This window comes from Octopus bimaculoides, chromosome 3 (genome assembly GCF_046866305.1).
Source record: "Octopus bimaculoides isolate indiv1 chromosome 3, ASM4686630v1, whole genome shotgun sequence".
Taxonomy (NCBI): Eukaryota; Metazoa; Mollusca; class Cephalopoda; order Octopoda; family Octopodidae; genus Octopus; species Octopus bimaculoides.
The window spans coordinates 108,640,541-108,667,308 of record NC_142930.1 but is presented as its reverse complement, the minus strand read 5'-3'; the positions used below and the strand labels follow the sequence as shown (position 1 = coordinate 108,667,308).

Here is a 26,768-nt window from a genome sequence, read left to right as displayed (position 1 = left end):
TATTAAACTATTTTCCTTTGCCATTGCATGGTGATCACCATAAGCTTTAAGCTTATATAAAAGTATCGTTGTTTTATATATATATATATATATATATATATATACATGGTTTATAGATTAGAGACAGGTATTCTCTGTATAGAATACACTTTGTTGTGCTCAATAGATTTGAACTTGAGCCGGTAAAGGAGTAAATGTAAGGACAAGCAATTTAAGCAAGTCGATATACAAAAAATATTAAATACATTTAAAACAAAAAAAATGTACATATATTTAAATATAAAAAATGTCCGACTTACACAGAGTAGAAATGATATCAGGGGTTAAACGAGTTGAATAAGAGTTTTATGAGTCCAACAGCTATTTCTGGGGGGCTTAGTGGTCCCAATTAATGATTGTAAATTGATTCCGTCATCGGATAATACCAGCCTCTGTCTTCAGAGAAGAATTTTACATTTGAGATGTTGACAGAATGAAGTAACAATTTTACATTTGAGATGTTGACAGAATGAAGTTACAATTTTACATTTGAGATGTTGACAGAATGAAGTTAAAAATTCTTCTCTGAAGACAGAGGCTGGTATTATCTGATGACGGAATCAATTTACAATCATTAATTTGGACCACTAAGCCCCTAGAAACAGCTGTTGGACTCGTAAAACTCTTATTCAACTCCTTTAACCCCTGATATCATTTCTACTCTGTGTAAGTCAGACCTTTTTATATTTAAATATATGTACATCTTTTTTGTTTTAAATGTATTTAATATTTTTTGTATCTCAACATGTCTAACTTGCTTGTCCTTATATTTACTCCAATATATGTGTGTGTGTGTATCTGTATATATGGATCTTTTTTAAAACGGGGGGCCACATTTTTCATTAACGAAACACTTTGAAACTTGGAACACTGGTAGAATGTGTCATATAAAACATCTTTTTCTCTTAGTCTTCTTTAAAAAAAAAGAAATCCATAAATTATTCCATGTTAAAGTTGTCGTATTTCTGTAATTTCAACCAATCACTGACGTCCATTCAGCTGATTACATAAACAAACGATTCTGAAACAATTAACCCTAACCCCAGGGTTAGGGTTAGGGTTAAAGCAAATTTAAAATGAAAAAAGCAAATAAAACGAAGGTATGGAGATTAAATACGCTTTACATCGCTTAATCAGCCAAAGGAGTAAATGTAAACAACTGAATACTTGTCAGTGATTGGTTGAAATTATCGAAATAAGACAATTTTTTACATGAAATAAATTCGAATACAAAAATATTTTTCTGTTCTATAACACAAAATAGATAAGTATACGAAGTTTGAAAGTCTTTCCGTACCAAAAACACTACGTAAAACATTAATGAAAAATGTGGCCCCCGTTTTAAAATAGATCCGTATATATGAGGTGATGCTGGAAAGTTCCTGAGTTTCAAGAGTATCACAAACGACCCAACCTTTCAAGTTCTTTTACAGGGCTGAGAAAAACTGAAGGACCACTGCAATAAGTGAATCTGAGGAGAATATTCTTTTATTCTTTTACTTGTTTCAGTCAATAGACTGTGGCCATGCTGGGGCACAGCCTTGAAGAATTAGTCAAATGAATTCACCCCAATACTTTTTACATTTTTTAAGTCTGGTGTTTATGTACTATCAGTTTCTTTTACCCAACCACTAAGTTACAGGGACATAAACACACCAACACCGGTTGTCAAGTGGTGGTGGGGGACAAAAACACACACACACACACACACATACATATATACAAAAGGCTTCTTTTAGTTTTCATCTATCAAGTCCACTCACAAGGCTTTGGTTGACCTGAGGCTATAGTGGAAGACACTTGCCAAAGGTGCGACAGTGGAACTGAACCCAGAATAATATGGTTGGGAAGCAGACTTCTTACCACACAGCCAATAAATAAAATCATAATTAACTGATCCTCCTGTATTTTCTTTTGCCCAAAGCCAGGAACTTTTCAGCACCTCATATATATTGTGTGTATGCACGTGTATATATGTATGTACGTGTGTATTTGTGTGTATATATATGCATATATATATATATATATATATATATATATACGCATTTGTACATATACATGCATATATGTATCTATGTACATGTGTGTGTATATATATATATATATGCATATATATATATATATATATATATATAAACAAATAGTAAATGAGTATATGCATATATACGTACAGGTATGTGCATACCGACATCCACCTGTATGTATAGGTGCATATCTGGGTACAGGACATTGCAAACAAAACGTAGACGAGAAAACACACAAGCCACATAGAGAACATTCTTCTTCATCAGCTACCCCCGTTTTAACACCGGCGTTTCGAAGAGCTGAGCAGGACGCATCGTTAAAACGGCTCTTCCCATGGACCGCAAATTAAATTTGTATACACAAATTAAACCTTGCCATGGAGGAATGTAGTGGCGGACACAAAACAAGGCAGGAAAACAAACAGAAAAGGCTTTACAGCCAGACGAGAAAAATTATGTGTGTATGAACGCTGTGAGGCACGAACTTGAAAGTAGGGACGAAGTAAGTTCGCGTGTTTGCTCGGCAATAGCCAAGGAAGAAAAGGATTATTGACCGGAAGCATGTGACCATGCCGGTGTAAGGGGAAGAGAGAGAGTGGTAGAGGGAGAGACAAAGGGAGGAAGTAGAAGAATAGGTGAGCAACGAGAAGAAAAGAGAAAGAGAGGAAGTACGAGGGGGGAAAAAGAGATACGTAGTAGTAACAGAGGAAGAACGAGAGGGGTAAAGCGAGATACGTAGTAGTAAAGAGGAAGAACGAGGGGGGGGGGGAATTGATAGAGGAAGAGAAAGAGATAGAGTAGCGTCGGAAAATATAAAGTTACGATAACTATATATATATATATATATACATATATATACGTATATATATGTGTGTGTGTGTACATGTGTGTATGTATATATATATATATATATATATATATATATATATATATATATATATATATATATATATATATATATATATACGTATATGTATGTGTGTGTGTATACATGTGTATGTGTGTTTGTATTTATGTATATGTCTATACATATACTGTATTTTCAGGTATATAAGGCACATCCCAATTTTTCTGTGTGGAAAAAAGCTCCAACTAACCTGGAATCCTCTAGCTAATGCCTCACACATTTCCATGTAAAGGAACCATGAAAACTTAGACTAATGCCTTTGGTAAGCTAAGTTAACTCTACCAAAGATCACCATTGACCTCCACTGTCACTAGTATTTTCCATCATTAATAATGCTAACCAAGAATACCCATCTGTATATAAGATGCAGGGTGACTTTTGGGGTATTTTTGGGGAAAAAATAGGGTACCTTATATGCCAGAAAATACTCTGTGTGTGTGTGTGTGTGTGTGTGTGTGTGTGAAAACAGGTGATTGGAGAACTTTTGGTATTATCTATTCACCATTACACATGTTTCAGGTGCTAACAGGAGTTACAAAACTGTACAAGAGTAGAAAACCTGTTATATATCTTCAGTTAAAAATTCTTCAGACAGAGAATGAAGAAATATTAATATAAAATAATAATATTTGATTTTGTCTGAAGAATTTCTAATAGGAGATATCTTACATATTTTATACTACCTGTACAATTTTCTAACTCCTATTAGCAAATGAAACACGTGTAAGGGTGAATAAATATACCAAAAAATTTTCCAGTCTTGGTATAATTATTCTGCAGAAAATATTTTCCAGTATTTCAACTCTTATGCATACTTTACACAAATATAACATCTACATATGGATTTGGAAAACTAAAATAAGCTGATGCATTTCAAAAGGTCCACACCTTGGATTTTAATCCAATCTATATGATACATGTATTTATATGCATGCATGCATCCATCCATCCATACAAGCAGTATATCTTGTGTGACTGCTATCGCCATGTTCAGAGCACCACACAGATTACCATATTCCAGTATAGTAGCATTACTACTTATGTGATACAGAGGAAGTGCAGACGAAATTAAGATAAACACATGCTTATATTACACTGTGTAAGACGATTTTTGTCCTTGGGTAGTAACTGTTATTTCCTGTTTGCTTATCCCTAGAAAGTATTAAAAAATGGCTAATATTTCCTTTAAGTTTTGTTTTTTTCTTGATATTTATTCAAACCCCCAAAGAATCCCTCTCGACACATGGCTATGATGCTCCCCCACTACTCTTGCTCATCATCAGAGATGCACATATTGTAATCCACTAAGCGATATGCTCAACTGGTTAAGGTCAAGCAACTGACAAGCAAATCTGTGGTCCTGAGCAGAATATTTACTATAATCATATTAACTGTAATCATATTTCTGCTTCAGCAACTCAGCACTGAGTTTGTTTGAAATACAATGGAAAATAGTTCAGTTTCAAGACACTGATGTCCAGGACACAAAAGCAAAGTTTGACGGGAAGAGTAGTCATTTCCTTTGATTTCTAGATAAAAGCAAATGAGAAATAACAGTTTCTGACCAAAGACAAAAAACAATTTTAATTTTATTACAGTGTTATTAGTTCCTACATATTTCACCATTATGTTTGCTTGAAACCCTACATTGGGTGTTCCAAATGCATTTGGATGCTTAACCAGAAAAGATTGCCAGGAAACACTCTATTGCATTAAGTTGCAGAGAACTAATGTCAAGAGTTGAGGAGATGGTAAAACATTTTGCAAGGGAAACAGAGCAAAAGCGATTAACAGAGGAAGAAGAAGGAAAAGTAAACTAAGAAATAAGAGAGAGGGGGATGAGAGTGAATGAGAGCCAGAGAAGACAAATAGAGAATAATGAGAGAAAACGGAGGGAAAAAGAAGAAAGTAATTTAGGCAACCATAACAGAGAGAAACAAAAATATAGAAATAGATAACATGGTCATTTCAATGAAATTAATATATAAATTATTATTATTATTATACATATTTATTTATAATATACTTCAATCTGGTTACACAACCATATATATTTGGAAAACTCAATGTTGGGTTTGAAGAAACCATATTGGGAAACATGGAGAAATTGATAATATACACTTGTGTTTATCTTAATTTCTCCTATGTATATGCATATATATGTATATATATATATATATATATATGTGTGTGTATATACACACAGCAGTAGGATTGAACAAGAAACCTGGTCGTGGGGAAGCAAGCCTCTCAACTACACAGTCATGCCTGCCCCTATCTGCTAATCATTTCAAAATCAGTAAACCATGCAGCCAAGAAGAACAAACATTAAACTGAGATGGCAATTAATCAGAGAAGATTGTATAGTTTTCGTGCCACACATCAAACACTAACCTTTCGCTCTGTTTACATGAAAATAAAGCAAATGATGAGTTAATTTTTATTAATGAAAGCAAAAGAAACACACAAAATGATTATAAAAGAGAAAAAGCTTTAAGATTAAGGAAAACAGCAGAGATGGATGAAGAAAAGCAAGACAAAAGGACTCCTTTCTGTTCATGTCAAAAGAGACAACAGTGAGACAACAAACATTCAATTTTCACTAGAGATATGGACACACAGATAGAATGAAAGGAGAAAACCCCACTACATAAATGGTACTTTATCAACTTTGAAAGAATGAGAAGCAGAGTTGACCTCAGAGCACAATGAGGTGGAACAATTATCACAAAATAAACTATCTGATGCTCTAATGACTCAGCTAATAAACCAACTTCTGTATGTGTACACACACACACACACACACTTTAATTGTGGGTTAACAAGGCAACGAATGGTTTCATGTGAAGAGATCTTCACAATTATTCAAGGATGCCATATCAAAGTGTTGATCCTCATCTCCAGACGAATATCAATGCTTCCATGTGACATACTCGAACAGCTGTGAAGATCTTATCGCATGAGACCATCGGTGCCTTGTTAACCCACAAATAGAGAAAATTTATCCACCAATGCAGGGTGGAGCACTTATTCTTTCTGTTTCATATTAGTGTTGTGTGTAGAGAGAGAGAGAAAGAGAGAGAGAGCCTGACCTGAGGACCCTAAGCTTGAGAGATGACAAAGGACCAGGATCTCTGGCAGTATGAGGTTCTAAAAAAGACTCACCCTCCTCAGCAAAATTGAGTTCTGCAAGAGCTGTGTCTCAGGTTCCCTACCCATTACAGTAACTCTTCCAACACCCTTGTGTCTGCCTTTTCTCCTACAGACTACCTAATTAGGTCATACCTCTTTCTTGTCCCCACTGCCCAGCAACTACATCATCTTTACTACTCCTGCCAATCACCTCCCTACACTTCTGTATCCCCTATCTTCCCCAGCTGAGAGATCTTGTTTCAGTCCTTCAACCCTACCCGTTTTGGCAATCTGCCTACCCAACCCTCTTCCTTCTTCCCATACAATCTTGCAAACCACCCACCCACCAACCTACTTCTACACTGCTTGTGCCCTGTAGGGCCACCTGGGAACCTCAATTTTCATTATCTGTCTCTTGCAGCTTCTACTCTCCTGCTCTCCCCACTTTTCGTCTACTAGATATGAGTAGCTATGCTGATCCCTCTACAGGAGCCTACTCTGTCATCCCTCCCTCATAGTAATCCCCTCATCCCCTAGTATAGAGCTGATCCATGCCTCCTGTGAAAGGCATGGCAATCTCAATAGTACAAGTGGCATGAAAAAAAGCACCCAGTCCATGTTGTAAAATGGTTGGTGTCAGGAACAGCATTGGACTGTAATAACCATACCAAAGCAGACATTGGAGCTCAATGCAGTCCTTGGACACATCTGATCCTGTCAAACCATCCAGTCATGCCACTGATGTTATCCAAATGAAAGGCAAAGGCTGATACAGCTTGACACCAGTGATCTGGAGCAATGTGAAATAAAGTATCTTGCTCAAGAACACAACACACAGTCCAGTCCAGGAACTGAACTCACTACCTCATGGTTGTGAGCCCAATGCTCTAACCACTAAGCCATGCAGCTTCACTTTATCAATACCTACTTTATTAATACCTACTGTCAACCCTATTTACTCACATCAAGTACCTGCTACTGATGTATTTATGTATGTATTGAAAAAGAGAGAGTATGTATGTATGTACGCACGTACATACTTATGTATATATATGTATAGAATTATGTTTGTGTCTGAAATAAAGCTGTTGTCAGATTTACATGAAAGAAATTATTTACAGAACAGACAGAAGCATTCAATGAAACAGCAGCACAATTATTTGTCATAAAATATTTTGGTTAATTATCTTAATCCTTGGCATAATCATTCAATGAAAGATCTGATTGTGCTCTCCAGCTTCACTACGATAAATTACATAACAAGTGCAGTGAATGTGTATTTATCTCAGTGTCTGCGCACGTGTGACTGTTATCAGTGACACCATACATAATACAGAGGAGAGGAAGATAAACAAATACAGGAAGCCAACCGGCCACTATCAGTTTGTGTCTTTCGCCATCAAGACCTTGAGTGTTCTCAGACCCCCACACTGATTTCCTCCGCAAATACAGGATAACTGTGGCCCATCGAAGAAATGAGCCCCGCAAAGGTGAGGTGATTGTTACAGCGAGCGTCACTGGCCATTCTCCACGATGACACCCTTGTAATCAAGTCTGCAAGGCACAGCTAATGCGTGATCTCTTTTGAGGTGCCCAACCCACCACTTTCTCTCCCCCAATATTTTCTGCTGCATAATTCCCCACCCTTTTTTTTTACCATTTCTTTGGTTCCTTGGTGAGGTAGTTCTGGGGTTTTTTCTCAATAATTTGATCTTTTATACTTTTAATGTGTTTTCTTCCTGTAAAAATATATTAATAAAATGATTCTTTTATCTGTAACCTTTCGTTTGTTTCGCTCATCAGACTGTGGTCATGCTGGGGCAATGCCTTCAAGAATTTTTAATTGAATCAATCAACCCCAAGACTTTTTTTTTTTTTTAAGCCTGGTACTTATACTATCGATATCTTTTACCAAACTGCTAAATTACAGGGACATAAACACACAAACGCTGGTTAAGTGGTGGAGGGGGACAGAACCCTCACACACACACACACACACACATACATATATATATATATATATATATATATATAATATATACACAATGGACTTCTTTCAGTTTCTGTCTCCCAAGTCCACTCACAAGGCTTTGGTCAGCCTGAGGTTATAGTAGAAGACACTTGCCCAAGGTGTCACACAACGGGACTGAACCCAGGACCATGTGGCTGGGAAGCAAGCTTTGTACCACACAGCCACACCTGCACCTACAAAAGGAGGAAGATTCTTCCCAAGTCATATCGAGGCAAAGAGCCAGTTTCCTGGTTTGCATGGCACATGTATTTCCCCCGAATGCGATGCCAGTCTGTCGCAGGTTTACTCATTTAACCAGCTGAGTGGACTGGAGCAATGTGAAATGAAGAGTTTTGCTCAAGAACACAATGTGTCACCTGGTCCAGGAATTGAAACTACACTCTTACAATCATGAGTCTAACACCCTAACCACCAAGCTACAGTAACCAAGTAGAAAGGAAAAATTACTTGAAACTGCCCCATCCTTGAACTCTACATCATTTTAACACATTTTGGTACCATTAAATTGCTAACACATATTTTCCAAAATTCAGAAGACTGAGATAAGAAGTTGATGGTAGAACTATAACTCAATATATCCTACCGGGTAAGGAAACTGAAATATCAGGACATAATAAACAAGGACCATGTCAAGGGCTGGCATGCAGCCTCCTTTCCCGTTGGCTGCCACGGCTTTCCATCTGGATTAATGCACTATTTCCTAAGGAAAATAGGTCCGGAACCCAGACAACTGAAAAAGAGCCATCAAGGAAATAGGTATGGCAGTTGAAACTAGCTCATGATGGCTATGGTTGATAAGAGACCACCAGTGGAACCCTTCCATAGGTGAAGACTAGCTCAGTCCTCACTGCTCCATTCAGGTGAAGTGTACAGGCTAAAGGGCGAAATTCCTGTGACCCTGAGATACCTGCTGATGAGATGGAAAGGTTTCCAGCATGCAATGGATTTAGAAGAGCTTGAAAAACCTCTGAGTAACTCCTGCAGTTTCTGCATAAGGCAAATCATCTCTGATGTTTATTTCACTAATCTGGAGCAGGGAAATTAACATATGTTTAACCCTTAAGCATTCAAATTGCTCCGTGAAATGTAAAGCTTATTTATTCACCATGTTTTGAATTAATTGGTCATTATGTTATGGCTTCAAGATTTCTATGATGTGATTTTTTTTATTTTTTAGAATGACATTATAGAGTAGGTGCAAGAGGTCAGGTCTGTCTAATTTGGACATAAAACAGACAGAATATTTTGGCCGGATACAGCGTTATGCCTGTCTCTTCTTCTGTGAAACACATTTCAGACACTGCAAAACATTATGGCTGTGTTGGTTTTGCAATGGCAACTCACACTGGGCACCAACCAGCCACTCAACATGCAAAGTCTGCAATATGGCTATTGGAAGACAAATGGAAAAAAGATTTGGTTCATGAACACCTGGCACCACACATTTCTACCCACCGACACCTCATCACGGCAATTTTTTTATTACTTTCCACCTCCACCCCACTTACTTCCGCCCTTTCATCTATAATGCAAGTAGTCATGTAGTTCCTCAACAACAAGAAACCTGTTCTGCTCTGGCCCCTTCCCTCATACTTTAAACTCCCTTGTCTCCTAGCATACCTTTCTCGGGTTTGCAATCTTACAAGTTGCATGGCCACAATCACTAGTGTTGGTGGTATGATAAACAACACCTGCTACACAAAGCATGTTACATGTATCAGAGTGTGTGAATGGAAGTGCACATACAAGAAGAGCATCCAGCCACAAGAAACATGCCAAAGAAGACACTGGAACAAGCTGCAGGTCTTGGGCCCATTGGGTCCTGTTAAACCATCCAACCCAGGCCAGCAGGGAATAGAGACACTAAATGATAAATACTACAATTTGTAGCTCTGCCTTCAACTTTTAAAAACCACAGTGTTTGTTCGTAATGGAAAAGTACAGATGGAGAAAGTATGAAATATTCTGTAACAAATAAACTGCTGTTTTGATTATTTTTATTTTTAATGTTAGAAATTTATGAAGCCAAACCAGACATGCAAAAGGGGGAGAAAAAAAAATGGGAAAATATCTTACCTCAATCTTGGGAGCAGCAGGACTGGGGGTCAAAGGTTGTACAATAGATGTAGTAGGAATTTTAGGACCAAGAATATCTTTCTTAGGAGAAGGTTCCTCAAATGAAGGCTCAGCTGGTTCTGGAACAGAAAGAGCTGCTGCTGCTGAGGCTGCCAGAATACTCTCTTCTTTGGCAGCTTCTTTCTGTGCGAGTTCTTCCACTTCAGAACTCAGCGCCAGAGCTGCTGGTAGACTCTCTTTCTCAGTTTCTTCCTGTGGAGGTGTTTCCACGACCACTGCTAGAATACTTTCTTTCTCAGCAGCTTCTGAGAAAGAGAGAAACTGAGAAAGAGAGTCTACCAGCAGCTCTGGCGCTGAGTTCTGAAGTGGAAGAACTCGCACAGAAAGAAGCTGCCAAAGAAGAGAGTATTCTGGCAGCCTCAGCAGCAGCAGCTCTTTCTGTTCCAGAACCAGCTGAGCCTTCATTTGAGGAACCTTCTCCTAAGAAAGATATTCTTGGTCCTAAAATTCCTACTACATCTATTGTACAACCTTTGACCCCCAGTCCTGCTGCTCCCAAGATTGAGGTAAGATATTTTCCCATTTTTTTTTCTCCCCCTTTTGCATGTCTGGTTTGGCTTCATAAATTTCTAACATTAAAAATAAAAATAATCAAAACAGCAGTTTATTTGTTACAGAATATTTCATACTTTCTCCATCTGTACTTTTCCATTACGAACAAACACTGTGGTTTTTAAAAGTTGAAGGCAGAGCTACAAATTGTAGTATTTATCATTTAGTGTCTCTATTCCCTGCTGGCCTGGGTTGGATGGTTTAACAGGACCCAATGGGCCCAAGACCTGCAGCTTGTTCCAGTGTCTTCTTTGGCATGTTTCTTGTGGCTGGATGCTCTTCTTGTATGTGCACTTCCATTCACACACTCTGATACATGTAACATGCTTTGTGTAGCAGGTGTTGTTTATCATACCACCAACACTAGTGATTGTGGCCATGCAACTTGTAAGATTGCAAACCCGAGAAAGGTATGCTAGGAGACAAGGGAGTTTAAAGTATGAGGGAAGGGGCCAGAGCAGAACAGGTTTCTTGTTGTTGAGGAACTACATGACTACTTGCATTATAGATGAAAGGGCGGAAGTAAGTGGGGTGGAGGTGGAAAGTAATAAAAAAATTGCCGTGATGAGGTGTCGGTGGGTAGAAATGTGTGGTGCCAGGTGTTCATGAACCAAATCTTTTTTCCATTTGTCTTCCAATAGCCATATTGCAGACTTTGCATGTTGAGTGGCTGGTTGGTGCCCAGTGTGAGTTGCCATTGCAAAACCAACACAGCCATAATGTTTTGCAGTGTCTGAAATGTGTTTCGGGGCAATTTCTTCTGGAATTGCCAAAACACTTTCTTCCTGCTTGGTTTCATTGGGTATGACTGTTTCCACCTTAGGACTCAGCACTACCGAAATACTTTCAATTTTTTCAAGTTCTTTTGGAGGAGCTTCCTCTACTTTTGAACTCAATTCTGGTGTAACAGAAATACCCTCAATTTTTTCAAGTTCTTTTGGTGGGGCTTCCTCCACCATCAAACTCAATATTGGGGTTGCTGAAATACCCTCGATCTTTTCAAGTTCTTTTTGTGGGGTTTCCTCCACCTTCAAACTTAATTCTGGGGTTGCTGAAATACTTTCAATCTTTTCAAGTTCTTTTGGTGGGGCTTCCTCCACTTTTGAACTCAATACTGGTGTTATAGAAATACCCTCGATCTTTTCAGGTTCTTTTGGTGGGGCCTCCTCCACCTTTGAACCCAATATTGGGGTTGCTGAAATACTCTCGACCTTTTCAAGTTCTTTTGGTGGGGCTTCCTCCACCTTCAAACTCAATACTGGTGTTACTAAAATACTTTCAATCTTTTCAAGTTCTTTCGGTGGGGCTTCCTCCACCTTGGAACTCAATACTGGGGTTGCCGAAATACCCTCAATCTTTTCAAGTTCTTTTGGTGGGGCTTCCTCCACCTTTGAACCCAATACTGGGGTTGCTGAAATACCCTCAATCTTTCCAGGCTCTTTTGGTAGGGTTTCCTCCACCTTCAAACCCAACACTGGAATTGCCGAAATACCCACTTTCTTCTCAGGTTCCGTGGGTTGGGTTTCGTCCACCTTGGAACTCAACACTGGGGCCTCTTCCTTGCTCTTACTTTCAACAGGTTTTTCTTTTTCCTTGGAAAGTATATCAAATTTAGTAGTGGAACTGTACTGTAATATGATTTGAACATGTAACACACATTGTTAACCATCTCCTACTCCCCACCATACTTTCATGCAACCTCCACCCAGCCACACTCCTAGTCCATCATCCCCCAGACATTTCAACACCCCTTCTACTTTGAAACCTCATCACCACTATTTTTTCATCTATTTCCACCTCCACCCCAGTTACTCCCACTCTCTCTTCTAAAATGTGAGTAGTCCTGTAGTTCGTCGACAGCAAGAAACCTGTTCTGCACTGGCCCCTTCCCCCATAATTTAACCCCTCCATCTCCTAGCATAAAGCCACCTTTCTAAGGGTCAGAGTCTTGGAAGCTGCATGGCAACATCACTAGTGCTGGTGATACAAAACAAGCACCTGGTACACAATGCGTGTTACATGTATCAGCATGTATCAGTGGAAGTACAAGAGAATATGCAGTTACATCCTTTGAGGTCTCTCTGTAAAATAGTTGGCATTAGGAAGGGCATCCAGCCATAGAAATCATATCAAACCAGACATTGGAGCACGATGCGGTCCTTGGGCCCACTGAATCCGGTCAAACCATCCAACTCATGGCAGCATGGAATATGGACACTAAATAATAGACACTCCAATTGTATGTAGCTCTGCTTCATATCTTAAAGACAGTGCCTGTTCATAATAGAAAACTACAGATGGAAAAAATATGAAATAGTCTATAACAAATAAACAGCAGAAGCTAAAGCAAACATGCAACAAAAATTAATTAAAAGCCAGAAAATATCTTACCTCTGTCTTGGGAGCAGCAGGAGTAGGGATCAAAGGTTGTAAGATAGAAGAAGTAGGGATTTTAGGACCAGGAATACCTTTCTTAGAAGGTTTTTGAGATGGAGATTCAGCTGGTTCTGAAATAGAAGGAGCTGTTGGTGCTGCTTTTGTTTTTGCTGGGCTACTTTCTTCCTTGGCAGCTTCTTTCTGTGGGAGTTTTTCCACTTTAGCCTTCTTTTCAGTTTCTTTCTGTGGGGTTTTTTCCGCTGGTTCTGCCGCAATACTATCTTTCTTGACAGCTTCTTTAGAGGCAGTTTTATCTAGTTTGGAACTTAAAACTGGAGAAGTTGGAACACTCTCTTTCTTTTCAGATTCTTTGGGTGCGATTACCTTAGAACTCAGCACTGCTGAAAGACCCAATTTCTTTTCCGGTTCTTTGGGTGCAAGTTTTTCCACTTTAGAACTCAACACTGGAGCCTCTTCCTTGCTTTTACTGTCAACAGGCTTCTGTCCTTTTTCCTTGGAAAGCAAATCAGGTTTAGTAACAGGTGAAGTAGGGGACTTTTTAGGAGAAGTATGGGATATTTTAGGAGAACCAGGAACAGGGATAGTGGATGAAGGCGGTAAAATAGGAGTAGCGGGGATAACTGGGAAACTTGGTACCGGTAATTGAGGTTTCTCTGGTGGTGCTTCTACTGCAGGGGCTTTACGTTTGTCTTCAACAATCACCTTTCTTTTTAGTGGCTCATTGCTCTTGGTAACTACAAATAGAGAAAGAGAGAGAGGGAGATAATGTTTTAATTGAAAAATAAATTTTAATAATTTGTAAATGGGAGAAGAATATCATAAAATAACAAAAGCTCATTATTGGATAATTTCAAGCAAATCTAAAAAAATTTTACGGTAATAAAAAAAAAGGACTTAACATCATTGCAAGTTTGACAGAAGTTACTTGGTAAATTGCACCAATTGCAACACAAATATCAAAGAGAAGGCATTATAAACCTATGTGCTAGATACAATGCAGTTTCTTTATACACAGGCGCAGTGAAGAGTTGTGGATGGACTGATGTAATCTTCAATGTAATCGACTTAATCTCTTTGTCTGTCCTTGTTTGTCCCCTCTATGTTTAGCCCCTTGTGGGCAATAAAGAAATAAATATTTAAAGGAAATAAAATTAAAAACACAAAAATACTATTTGTATCTTATCTTTTATTCACTTCAGTTATTAGACTGAGGCCATGCTGGGGCACCACCTTGAAGTGTTTTTAGTCAAACAAATCAACTCCTGTCATTTTTATAGTCTGGTACTTATTCTATTAGTCTCTTTGTCAGACCGCTAAGTTACAAGGGACATACACAAACCAATACTGGTTGTCAAGCAGTGGTGGGGAACAAACACACATACATACATGTATGTGTTTGTGTGTGTGTGTATATGTATATAAATGTATATGATGAGCTTTTTTCAGTTTCCATCTACCAAATGTATCCATAAGGCTTTGGTCAGCCTGCGAATATAGAAGACATTTGTCCAAGGTGCCACACAGAGGAACTGAACCTGGAACCATGTGGTTGAGAAGCAAGCTTCTTACTACACACCCACTCCTGTGTCTAAATTTGTAATAAATTCACATTGGAAAAAGAAATAATGCAGGTAACAAACTGCAAAGGCCCTTGTTATGAGACATGTGAAATAACTGAATAGGGAACCACCAAAAGTTTCAAGAATAGAAAGGAATTGAAGGTTAATACAAATACAAACTGCAGAAACAAAAAAAAATCTCATTTATTGCATAACATGCACACAAAGCAATGAGAATTGTATGAGACAAATGGGATCAAAATGAATTCATTGTGTGAATTTGGGTTTTGTCTCTGAAAAATACTCCATCAGTGAGGCCTTTATTAATTTATTAATTTTTAGGCATGAAAATGTTTATTTTACCACAGAAGTGATTAAAATCTAAAAAAATATGAATACCTATTGACCGCAGAAACCCGAGATATACTGAGGAGTCCACAATGAAAATTTACATATATTTGCCAGATAAATCTGCGATGTACTAAGAGCACAATAGGTGAACCGCAATATGGCAAGTGATTACTGTATATATGTGTGTATGTACATATGTATATATATATATATATATATATATATATATATATATATATATATATATATATATATGTATGTATGTATGTATGTATGTGTGTGTGTGTGTGTGTGTAAAGTGTTAGGTGTGATGTACAGAATTAAATATTGAAAAAAAAGTTGTCAGAATTTTGGAATAACTTCTTTCATTTATTTTATACATATATTAGCGCTTTCATTTGTCTTTCGAACTTGTCAAATATAATTCTGTGAAAATACAGAGATCTTGCTTATTTATATAAGACAGGTGTTTTTTGGGGTTTTGTTTATAACAGAACATTGTTTTGTTTTTTTGTTTTTTGGGGGTGAGGCTTTGGAGACAATGGAAGATGTATAAGGAGATAGATAGATAGATAGACTGATAGTCAGATAGAGAGATGGATGTGGTAAAAGAGAGAGAGAAGGACCATTGTATTGAAATGGTCTTTTTAAGGAGTGTCAAAAAAAAAAGGGGGGGGGTAAAAGCTTGTTTACTACTTACTGTATTGTTTTGAGAGGGTTTCTAGGGATGGTAGAAGAAGGAAAAAAAGAAAAAAGGAAGAAGAGAGAAGAAAAAATAGAGAATAATAAATTTATATATATATATATACACACACAAACACACACAGAGTCAATAGGTAAGAGCTAGAGATGCTCAATATAGAAAACATATAGTACTGCTCAAATGATTTGAACTTTCACTCCAAAGTTTTTATTGAGGACCAGTTCCACAGAGTAAAGAGTGGTCATAAGAGAAATCCAGGTGAGCTAATATGGAGACAGTAATACCGATAAACATGATTAGGCTTGATATATATATAAATATGCATACATATACACACACACGTATACATATATATATATATATATATATATCATCGTCGTCGTTTAACGTCCACTTTCCATGCTAGCATGGGTTGGACGATTTGACTGAGGACTGGTGAAACCAGATGGCTACACCAGGCTCCAGTCAGAGTTTCTACAGCTGGATGCCCTTCCTAACGCCAACCACTCAGAGAGTGTAGTGGGTGCTTTTACGTGTCACCCGCACGAAGGCCAGTCAGGCGGTACTGGCAACGGCCACGCTCATCTCGCTCAAGAAACCTCATGTGTCACCCGCACAAGAGCCAGCCCAGGGGCACCGGCAACGATCTCGCTCGGAGAAATTTCATGTGTCACTTGCACAAAAGCCAGTCCAGCGGCACTGGCAATGATCTCGCTCGAAAGATATTATGTGTCGCCCGCACATGAGCCAGTCCAGGGGCACTGGCAACGATCTCGCTCGAAAAACCTCATGTGTCACCCGCACAAGAGCCAGCCCAGGGGCACTGGCAGCGATCTCGCTCGAAAGATTTCATGTGTCGCCCGCACATGAGCCAGTCCAGGGGCACTGGCAACGATCCCGCTCGAAAGATTTCATGTGTCACCCGCACATAAGCCAGTCCAGGGGCACCGGCAACGATCTCGCTCGATAAACCTCATGTGTCACCCGCACAAGAGCCGGCCCAGGGGCACCGGCAACGATCTCGCTCGAAAGATTTCATGTGTCGCCCGCACATGAGCCAATCTAGGGGCACTGGCAACAATCCCGCTTGAAAGATTTCATGTGTCGCCCGCACATGAGCCAGTCCAGGGGCACTGGCAACGATCCCGCTCGAAACATTTCATGTGTCACCCGCACATGAGCCAGTCCAGGGGCACTGGCAACGATCCAGCTCGAAATATTTCATGTGTCAAACTCACATAAGCCACTCCAGGGGCACCGGCAACGATCTCGCTCGAAAAACCTCATGTGTCACCCGCACAAGAGCCGGCCCAGGGGCACCGGCAACTATCTCGCTCGAAAGATTTCATGTGTCGCCCGCACATGAGCCAGTCCAGGGGCACTGGCAATGATCCCGCTCGAAAGATTTCATGTGTCGACCGCACATGAGCCAGTCCAGGGGCACTGGCAACGATGCCGCTCGAAACATTTCATGTGTCGACCGCACATGAGCCAGTCCAGGGGCACTGGCAACGATCCCGCTCGAAAAATTTCATGTGTCGCCCGCACATGAGCCAGTCCAGGGGCACTGGCAACGATCTCACTTGAAAGATATCACGTGTCGCCCGCACATGAGCCAGTCCAGGGGCACTGGTAACGATCCCGCTCGAAAGATTTCATGTGTCGCCCGCACATGAGCCAGTCCAGGGGCACCGGCCAACGATCTTGCTCGAAAGATTTCATGTGTCGCCCGCACATGAGCCAGTCCAGGGGCACTGGCAACGATCCCGCTCGAAGGATTTCATGTGTTGCCCGCACATGGGCCAGTCCAGGAGCACTGGCAACGATCTCGCTTGAAAATCCTACGGCGGCCCCGCTCACTAGCCAGTTCAGGGGAACGGCAACGAGCTATTTCTATTTCACTTGTCTCAACAGGTCTTCGCAAGTGGGGTTTAGTGTCCAATTTTAATTTCACTCGATTTCGATTTCACTTGCCTCAACAGGTCTTCACAAGTGGAATTTAGTGTCCAATGAAGGAAGGAAGGTACACATAAGTGGACTGGCTGGGCCTTAGATTTAGGTCTCACTTGGCTTGCCGGGTCTTCTCGCGCACAGTATATTTCCAAAGGTCTCGGTCAGAAGTCATCGCCTCGGTGAGGCCCAATGTTTGAAGGTCGTGCCTTACCACCTCATCCCAGGTCTTCCTGGGCCTACCTCTTCCACAGGTTCCCTCAACTGCTAAGGTGTGGCACTTTTTCACACAGCTATCCTCATCCATTCTCGCTACATGACCATACCAGCGCAGTCGTCTCTCTTGCACACTACAACTGATGCTTCGTAAGTTCAACTTTTCTCTCAAGGTACTGATACTCTGTCTAGTATGCACACTGACATTACACATCCATCGGAGAATACTGGCCTCATTCCTTGCGAGCCTACGCATGTCCTTAGCAGTCACAGCCCATGTTTCACTGCCATGAAGCATGGCTGTTCGTACACATGCGTCATACAATCTGCCTTTTACTCTGAGAGAGAGACCCTTTGTCGCCAGCAGAGGTAAGAGCTCTCTGAACTTTGCCCAGGCTATTCTAATTCTAGCAGCTACGCTTTCAGCGCACCCACCTCCACTGCTAATTTGGTCACCAAGATGGCGGAAGCTATCAACCACTTCTAGTTTTTCTCCCTGGAATGTGGCAGAAGTTGTTTTCTGCACATTCCCAGTATTTATAGCTCCAGAACATCTGCTGCAAACAAAAACTAACTTCCTAGTTAACCTTCCTTTGATATTGCTGCACCTCTTATGTGTCCATAGCTTGCACTGGGTGCATCTTATAGAGTTACTTCCCACTCCTTTTCTACAGATCGAGCAGGGCCATCTACCCGAAGGGGTTTGTGTTTTGTCCGCCTTCCTACTTATGAGGACTTTGGTTTTAGCTAGGTTGACTCTAAGGCCCTTCGATTCCAGTCCTTGCTTCCATACCTGAAACTTCTCTAATTGTGATAGTGACTCAGCAATTAGTGCAAGGTCATCAGCATAGAGGAGCTCCCAGGGGCATCCTGTCTTGAATTCCTCTGTTATAGCCTGGAGAACTATGATAAATAGGAGGGGGCTGAAGACAGAACCTTGGTGGACTCCTACCTCCATTCGGAATTCTTCACTGTACTCTCTGCCAATCCTCACCTTACTGACAGAGTTTCTGTACATGGCTCGCACAGCTCTCACTAACCATTCTTCTATCCCTAGTTTCCTCATTGACCACCAGATGAGAGATCGGGGGACCCTGTCAAAGGCTTTCTCCATATCAATGAAAGCCAGGAACAGAGGTTTATCCTTGGCTAAGTATTTCTCCTGAAGCTGTCTTACCAGAAATATAGCATCAGTGGTGCTTTTCCCAGGCACAAACCCAAACTGCATCTCATCTAAACTGACTCGCTCCCTAAGCAGTTGAGCTATGACCCTCTCCGTGACTTTCATTACCTGATGTAAAAGCTTGATACCTCTGTAATTATTTGTATCTAAAGCATCACCTTTACCTTTGTAGCAGTTGATTATGGTGCTGCTACACCAGTCATTGGGTATGACTCCGTCGTGTATCACCTGGTTCATAATACGGGTGACTAGGCTATAGCCGACACTGCCAGATATTTTGAGCATCTCTGCAGTGATTCCTGATGGGCCGGGGGCTTTCCCTGTCTTCATACTCTTCATTGTCAACTCGGATAGCTGGTCCCTCTGTTGGGTCGACATACGGCAGACTCTCTTTCTCCCATTCATTCTCTTTATTAAGCAATCTATCGTAGTGGCTTCTCCAGACCTCTTTCTTTGCAGCCTCATTTAGAGCAAGCGTACCATCATCCATGCGAACACATTTCTCTCCTACTACAGCACTATTCTCTCCCCTACACTGTCTTGCGACACGAAATACCTCAAGTACACGAAATATAGATAGATACAAAAACTAAATATATTCAGATGATAAACACATATGTACAAGTATATAGCTATTTACATATATTGACAAATAAATTTACTTTTACATGGGGTATAAAAATACAGAAAACTAAGGAGAGAATACTTTGTCTTTTTTAACTCGACAGCTGTTTCTGGGAGCTTAGAATTACATAATAGTCATAATGTTCAAAAAGTCATGGATAAACAACTAGATGATACATGATTATTTCGAAACAATGTGAATAAATAAATAAGCAAAACGTTTTACATAGGAATCTGAATGCTAAAGGGTTCAAGAGGCTTCACAAGGATCAATTGTTTACCTTTGGGTTTTTCCTTGATACCATATATCTGCTTGGCAACGGAATCCGAAACCTAAAACAACGAGAACATTTATTCAACAAATTAGTTTTCTTATAGATCGGTAATACTTAATACGTTAATAAGTGTTAAAAAAATATAAATCTTTCTCATATCCTGTGATTGTTTTTGTCTTCAGCTTATGCCTAATTAAATGCAAAGAATTTGAAGGATAAATCTCGTTCTTGAAATTTAGAAGAATCAATAACTATTTTCCTATTAGATATGTGGACCTGAATAAATGGACGAACTTACTCTAAAACTTAAAACAATATTAATTTAACCCATTTGATAACAACCTGCCTAAAATCTCCCCTGGTTCTATGATATAGAACCAGGAATGGTTTTAAAATTATCTAAAAAATTTTCATCAAAATCTTTTATTTTGTTGCCAACATCAGCTCAATAATCATAATTATTTTAATAAATTCATTTTTTTTCAAAATTATTTTAAGAAAAGGCAGTGTATTTCAACACAAATATGATTAAAAAATGGTTAAATTTAAATATATTATTTGCAGGAAGTCACAAAGACAAACAGTAATGCACAAAAAATATACATTTTACTACAGGACAATTCATGGTTATTGCACTGAATGTTAGGCAACAATGTTAATGCAGTGAACAAATAATGAAGTGAGATAAAATTTTACAAACAATTCTAAACCATGTTGACATTTAAAAACAAGCATTAGATTGGTGGTGGACTAGTAATGGGAGATGCCCATGGTAAAGGCAGGTCAAAAGGGTGGTGAGGTTAGATATGAATATATTGGACTTTTGGAGAGAGAAATGACAGCATTATGAAGAATCACGTAATATGCTACACTGCACATTTATTTAACCTGACCAGATCTGTGGATGGTGCAACGTCCCCTCTTGACCCAAGGTAATGTAGTGGTGGAACAATGTAGTTGACAGGACCATTAGGGAAAAGAAAGAGGCATGGAAGGACTGGAAGAACGGTGGTAGCAAGGAATTGTATCAGATTGCCAGAAGGGAAGCTAGGAGACAGGTTTATTTAGTCAGAGGGAAAGCAGATAAGAAAAAAATTTGCCAATGTTCTGCATCATGAGGACTAAAAACCTTGAAGTGTTTCGTGTTGCAAGACAGTGTGTGAGAGAGAATCGTGATATCATAGGAGAGAAATGTGTCCACATGGATGATGGCTCACTTACATTTAATGAGGCTGCAAAGAGAGAGACTTGGAGACACCACAATGAAAGGCTGCTAAATGAAGGAAGTGAATGGGAGAAAGAAAGTCTGCCGAATGTCGTCCCAACAGAGTTACCAGCTATCCAAGTTGACAGTACCTTGGTAGATAAAGCAATTGAGGGTATGAAGACAGGGAAAGCCCCTGGCCCATCAGGAATCATCGCGGAGATGCTCAAAATATCTGGCAGTGTCAGCTATAGCCTAGTCACCCGTATACTGAACCAGGTGGTACATGAAGGAGTCATACCCAATGACTGGTGTAGCAGCACCATAATCAACTGCTACAAAGGTAAAGGTGATGCATTAGATACAGATGATTACAGAAGTATCAAGCTGTTGGATCAAGTAATGACCCTATCCAAAAATTTGGATAGGGTCATGCAAGGAGACGGGGAGGGGGGGATTGAAGAATTTATTATAGACAGGAGCTAACTCTACGACATACAGTTTGAAGATGATGGAGGAAACACCACTGGTTCTGGTCCCCTTGGTGGGTTGGAATGATTGGTGGGGAGGGGAGCTCATTTGTGGCAACATTGTGTACATGGTGGTAAGACAGAGAGGAATTGAATGGAAACAACAGAGAATGAATTGCGAAAAGAACAGCAGCATACAGAGAGGCGTTTTTTTTATTAAGAGTACTTCTAACAGCACTATCTTGGATTTAAAATGGCGGACGGAAGAGTAGATATTCTCTTGGCATAGCACCAGAAAACTCTGCTGTAGTTTGGTAAGTGGGATAGCTTATAGGTTGTATCAGAAACAACAGCTTTTCAAACAGCAGCCATGCAGACAATGCAGTGATAAATAAAAACTTTCCACTTGATGATGGTGGTGGTGGTGGTGGATAGCTTCCTTCACAAATTCGTTGCCTGTACTGCTGCAACAACAGCTGGGGGTAACACCTATAGGGAGAGGAGTACAGACTTTGAATGTGTGATAACTGTGAGGGGACATGTCTAGGAGGATGGGTTCGCTCATCAGCTTTGCTGTCTGGGATGGGTCAGAGGTAAAACATATTTGCTGTCAGAGACAGCTCACAATTAGCAGAGATAACTTCAAGTGCCAAAGGGATTAGAAGAAGCTGGTAAAAATGATGCTTTGTGACAATCACATTTACATCACAGCAATCCTTTGTTTGGTTGGTTTACAAATACCAACAAGAATTTCTCAAATCAGAGCAAGAGCCATTCTAAATATATATATATATATATATATATATATATATATATAAAATAATAATAATAATAATATAGGGTAAAATTAATAATTTTACCAAGTAGCTGACCCCTGATTATAATTATGTATATAATTATAGAATATTTCGTGTATATATATATATATGAGTGGTTGGCGTTAGGAAGAGCATCCAGCTGTAGAAACTCTGCCAAATCAGATTGGAGCCTGGTGTTGCCATCCGGTTTCACCAGTCCTCAGTCAAATCGTCCAACCCATGCTAGCATGGAAAGCAGATGTTAAACGATGATGATGATGATATATATATATATGTATATATACAGGGTGGCCACTGAAAAACTGAATGGTTGAGGTGGTGAAGCATGACCTTCGAACGTTGGGATTTCACAGAGGCGATGACAAGTGACCAAGACTTTTGGAGATATGCTGTGCTTGAGAAGACCTGGCAAGCCAAGTGAGACCGTAACCATGGCCTATGCCAGTGCAGCATAACCAGCCCATTTAAGAGTACCCTTCAATCATTGGGCAATAAACTTGTTCATTTTCAATCTTTTTTATTTTTTTTGGCATGTTTATAGAGCATTCCTTGGAGATTTAAAATGGCTACATATGATGACCAGCAAGAGTAAAACTCATTGAGTTTTTCTATTCCAGTGAAAAGATCAATTATTCAAACTCAGAAAAAATACCTGCAACATTTTACTGTCAGAGTATCTCCTGGCAATGCCATGATCCGGAACCTAATCAAGCAGTTTGAAAGAACTGGATCAATCAGCAATCTTCTGGGAAGAGGTCCTAAGCCCACTGTGCGCATTGATACAGTGGTGGAAGCTGCATGGTGGAGTGTCCTTGAGGATCCATCAGCCTCTACTTGTTGTCACTCTGCTCAACAAGGCATCACCAGAACATCGCTTCAGAAGATTCTGAAACTGGACTTTAAAATGTTTCCAGCCAAATAAAATAATGAAAATTTAAAAAAAAAAAACAGGTGTTTGTAAAAGTTATTTTTGTTTTGTATCATTCAGTTTTTCAGTGGCCATCCTGTATAAATATATATTGACTGCTAGTTCCAAAAACTTTTTTTTTATTCTCTGTGTTTATTTCCTCATGTTCCTTTCTGTTGAAGAGCATAGGCTCAAAAAATAAAAGACTTTCTCACCTTCCCAAGCGTTAAATTTATACACCTGTTTGTTGTTTATACACCTGCCTTCATCTTGTGTTTTTCTGTAAATTTCAACTATATATATGTGGCCTGTGTGTTTTCTGTGCTCTGTTTATCATTTTGTCCATGTTTTTTTGCAACGTCCTGTACCCAGATATGCATCTATATTCACATGTAGATGTAGGTATGTACATACATGTACGTATATATGTATATACTCACATATTATTTGTATTATTATTATTATTATATATATATATATATATATATATATATATATATATATATATATATATATATATATATATATCAATTAGAAAATGGAGATAATATGCTGAACCCAACTACTTGCAGACAATGTATCCCGTTGAATTCATTAATTTAATTCATAGCAAAAGTGACAAAAAAAGAAAGAAAAAGAAAGAAAGAACCAAAGCACAGGCGTCTATGGCAGACTATGTTATTTTGCCAACCTGGTTTACATATAGAATTACAAAGTACATAAGGAATTAGAGGATATCCTCTAATTCCTTATGTACTTTGTACTTCTATATGTAAACCAGGTTGGCAAAATAACATAGTCTGCCATAGACACCTGTGCTTTGGTTCTTTCTTTCTTTTTTTTTTGTCACTTTTGCTATGAATTAAATTAATAAATTCAACAGGATACATCGTCTGCAAGTAGTTGGGTTCAGCATATTATCCTCCATTTTTTAATTGTTATACAAATTTGGGGTAAAACCTCCACTTTTACCCGCTCCCATTGATTGCACTTAGTATAGCACTAGTGTAGCAATAATTGGGTACCCTCCCAGCAGTATACTGGATAGATACTATCCCTTAGTGGGTTGAACCCCCAACCCCTAACTCTCTCACGTTATATATATACATATATATATATATATATACATACATACATACACACACAAACAGGGAGATAAAATACAGCATAATTGTTGTTATATATTTTAATCATTGGACTGTAGCTAGGGCAACGTCTTGAAGGGTTTAGTTGAGCTAATTGTAACTTATTTTTAAGCCTGATACTTATTCCCTCAGGTTCTATTGCCGAACCGCAAAATTATGGGAACATAAACAAACCAGCACTGGTTATCAAGCAGAGCTGAGAGGGAAACACACACACACATGTATATGACTGTTAAGTTTCGGTTTCCGCCTACCAAATTCACTCACAAAACTTTGGTTGGCCCGGGGTTACAGTAGAAGAGAATGCAATGTGACTGAACCAGGAAGCATGTGGTTGCAAAGCAAACTTCTTACCACACAACCACGCCGGCACCAATATATTGAAATTTATTCTCCAAAGTCAAAGCACCATCTGATACTATCTGGTAGAATGGATAGATATGTTTATTATATTAAAAATTGACAGTCTACCCCGAGTTCCGTCTTGATCGTGAACAGCCAAGTCTGGGACAAAACTCAGAGTGGCTCATACACACACACGCACAAATATAATATTTATTTGTCTAGCAAATGATTTGATTTGAGACCGTGGATCGAAACTAAGGTAATTACAGCGTGAAAGACACATTTTTAGCCATAAAAAAAAGCTTTACTTAACGTATTGACTTGGTGTCAATATTCGCTTAGCACCGTCTACGACCTGGTGCGAACGAAGATTTTGACACCAAGTAATAAATAATTAAATGAAGTTAGCAATTTGTTTTTTGAATGGCTAAAATAAGCCTCCGACGATGCAATTGCTCCTATATATATATATAACCAGCTGCTACAGATGGGAATGATAGAGATATTTGAATTAAGCCGAGAAATAGGGAGACAGCAAGACATGTTGCACAATTAACAGAATATATGGTTTTAATAAAGGTTAGCAATAAATTTTGTTAAAGACTTATCAATGACAAGGTTAATGAATAAAAAATAATTTAATAGCCGGCTTCTGAATAAATTTAGAAGCCGGGTATCACTGTTTGAGTCTAAATATGATACTTTGTCTATAGTATTTGCCTAACATCATTTAATTGAGGACAGGTAAGGTGAAACGATTAGTTTTTGTTTTATTTTCTCTGTGAAAAGAAATTAGTGACAGCAAGAAGGGGATCCGAGAACAAACTTGTAAAGGTGCGATTGCAGAATATATCTATTTGAGTTTCTGAGGTGATTTAGATTCAATAAAAATAGATTTCAGCTGAAATGAGTGTTGAAGGTGAAAGAAATGCAAAATATGCAGAGATTAAAAAGGGGAATTAGATAGAGAATATATGAAAACATTTGATGTCTACTGAAAATTAAGAATGTTATGAATTTGATCATTAATGAAGATAAGAAATATTTGGGAAGTTTGGGGGTTATTTTGATTGAAAAAGAAACTAGCGAAAGGGGTTTTCGTTATTCATTAATCGCTTAATTTTACTACTATAGAGGAAACTTATGTGCTTTCTAAACCTGTCCTGCTATTTGTAATCAAAGGTGAATTATATGAATGAAGTGAGGAAAAAACCTAACAAAGTGTAAAATGAAACGATAATAGAAATGAAATGCTGCTAAATATAGATAAATATGAAAATACACCTGTGTAGGTGACGGAGGGTGGCGTTATTTTCTAATTAATCACAACAAAGTGACAGGTGAGGTGAGAAAATGAGCAAGTTTTAAACTGACATTTATAAAAGTACTGGAGGTTAAAAATATACCAGAGTATATCGAAACAATTGGTGAGTTTTATCTGTTCGGAGCCAACAACCGTAAATAATCAGCCAAAAATGCAGAAGAATCAGATATTCAACGTGCGCCCCTAGATGAATCGTTAATAAAAGCCTTCGCGATATACTCACCAAAATATTATTACCAATATTATAATAGAGTCTTATGAAATTTGTCTCTTAGATGCCGGGAGCATTGAAAAGAAAATTTCTGCTGTGTTCAAACTCTTGTTGACTCCATGTGAATTAAATTTATCGATCCAATTTGGCAACAGACCAAGTAATGATAATATAAAAAGTGTAACAAAAATGTATTTAACACTGAATACAGCAGATATCTTTTTTTTAAATAATTAAGAGATGATTGTTTAAGATGTCCTAATT

The 26,768-nt window shown here is 38.8% G+C and overlaps 1 protein-coding gene across 1 annotated transcript in view; it reads right to left on the bottom strand.

Moving 5' to 3' along the window:
• LOC106868566 (uncharacterized) overlaps window positions 1-26,768 on the bottom strand; it is a 45,515-nt gene that overhangs the window by 18,356 nt on the left and 391 nt on the right. The window contains exons 2-5 of the mRNA XM_089349469.1: window positions 20,087-20,138; window positions 13,214-13,953; window positions 11,567-12,414; window positions 10,211-10,517 (exon numbers count right to left, since the gene is read on the bottom strand). Of these exons, the coding sequence (XP_089205595.1) occupies window positions 10,211-10,517; window positions 11,567-12,414; window positions 13,214-13,953; window positions 20,087-20,138 (1,947 nt within the window). The remainder of the gene's footprint in view (window positions 1-10,210; window positions 10,518-11,566; window positions 12,415-13,213; window positions 13,954-20,086; window positions 20,139-26,768) is intronic.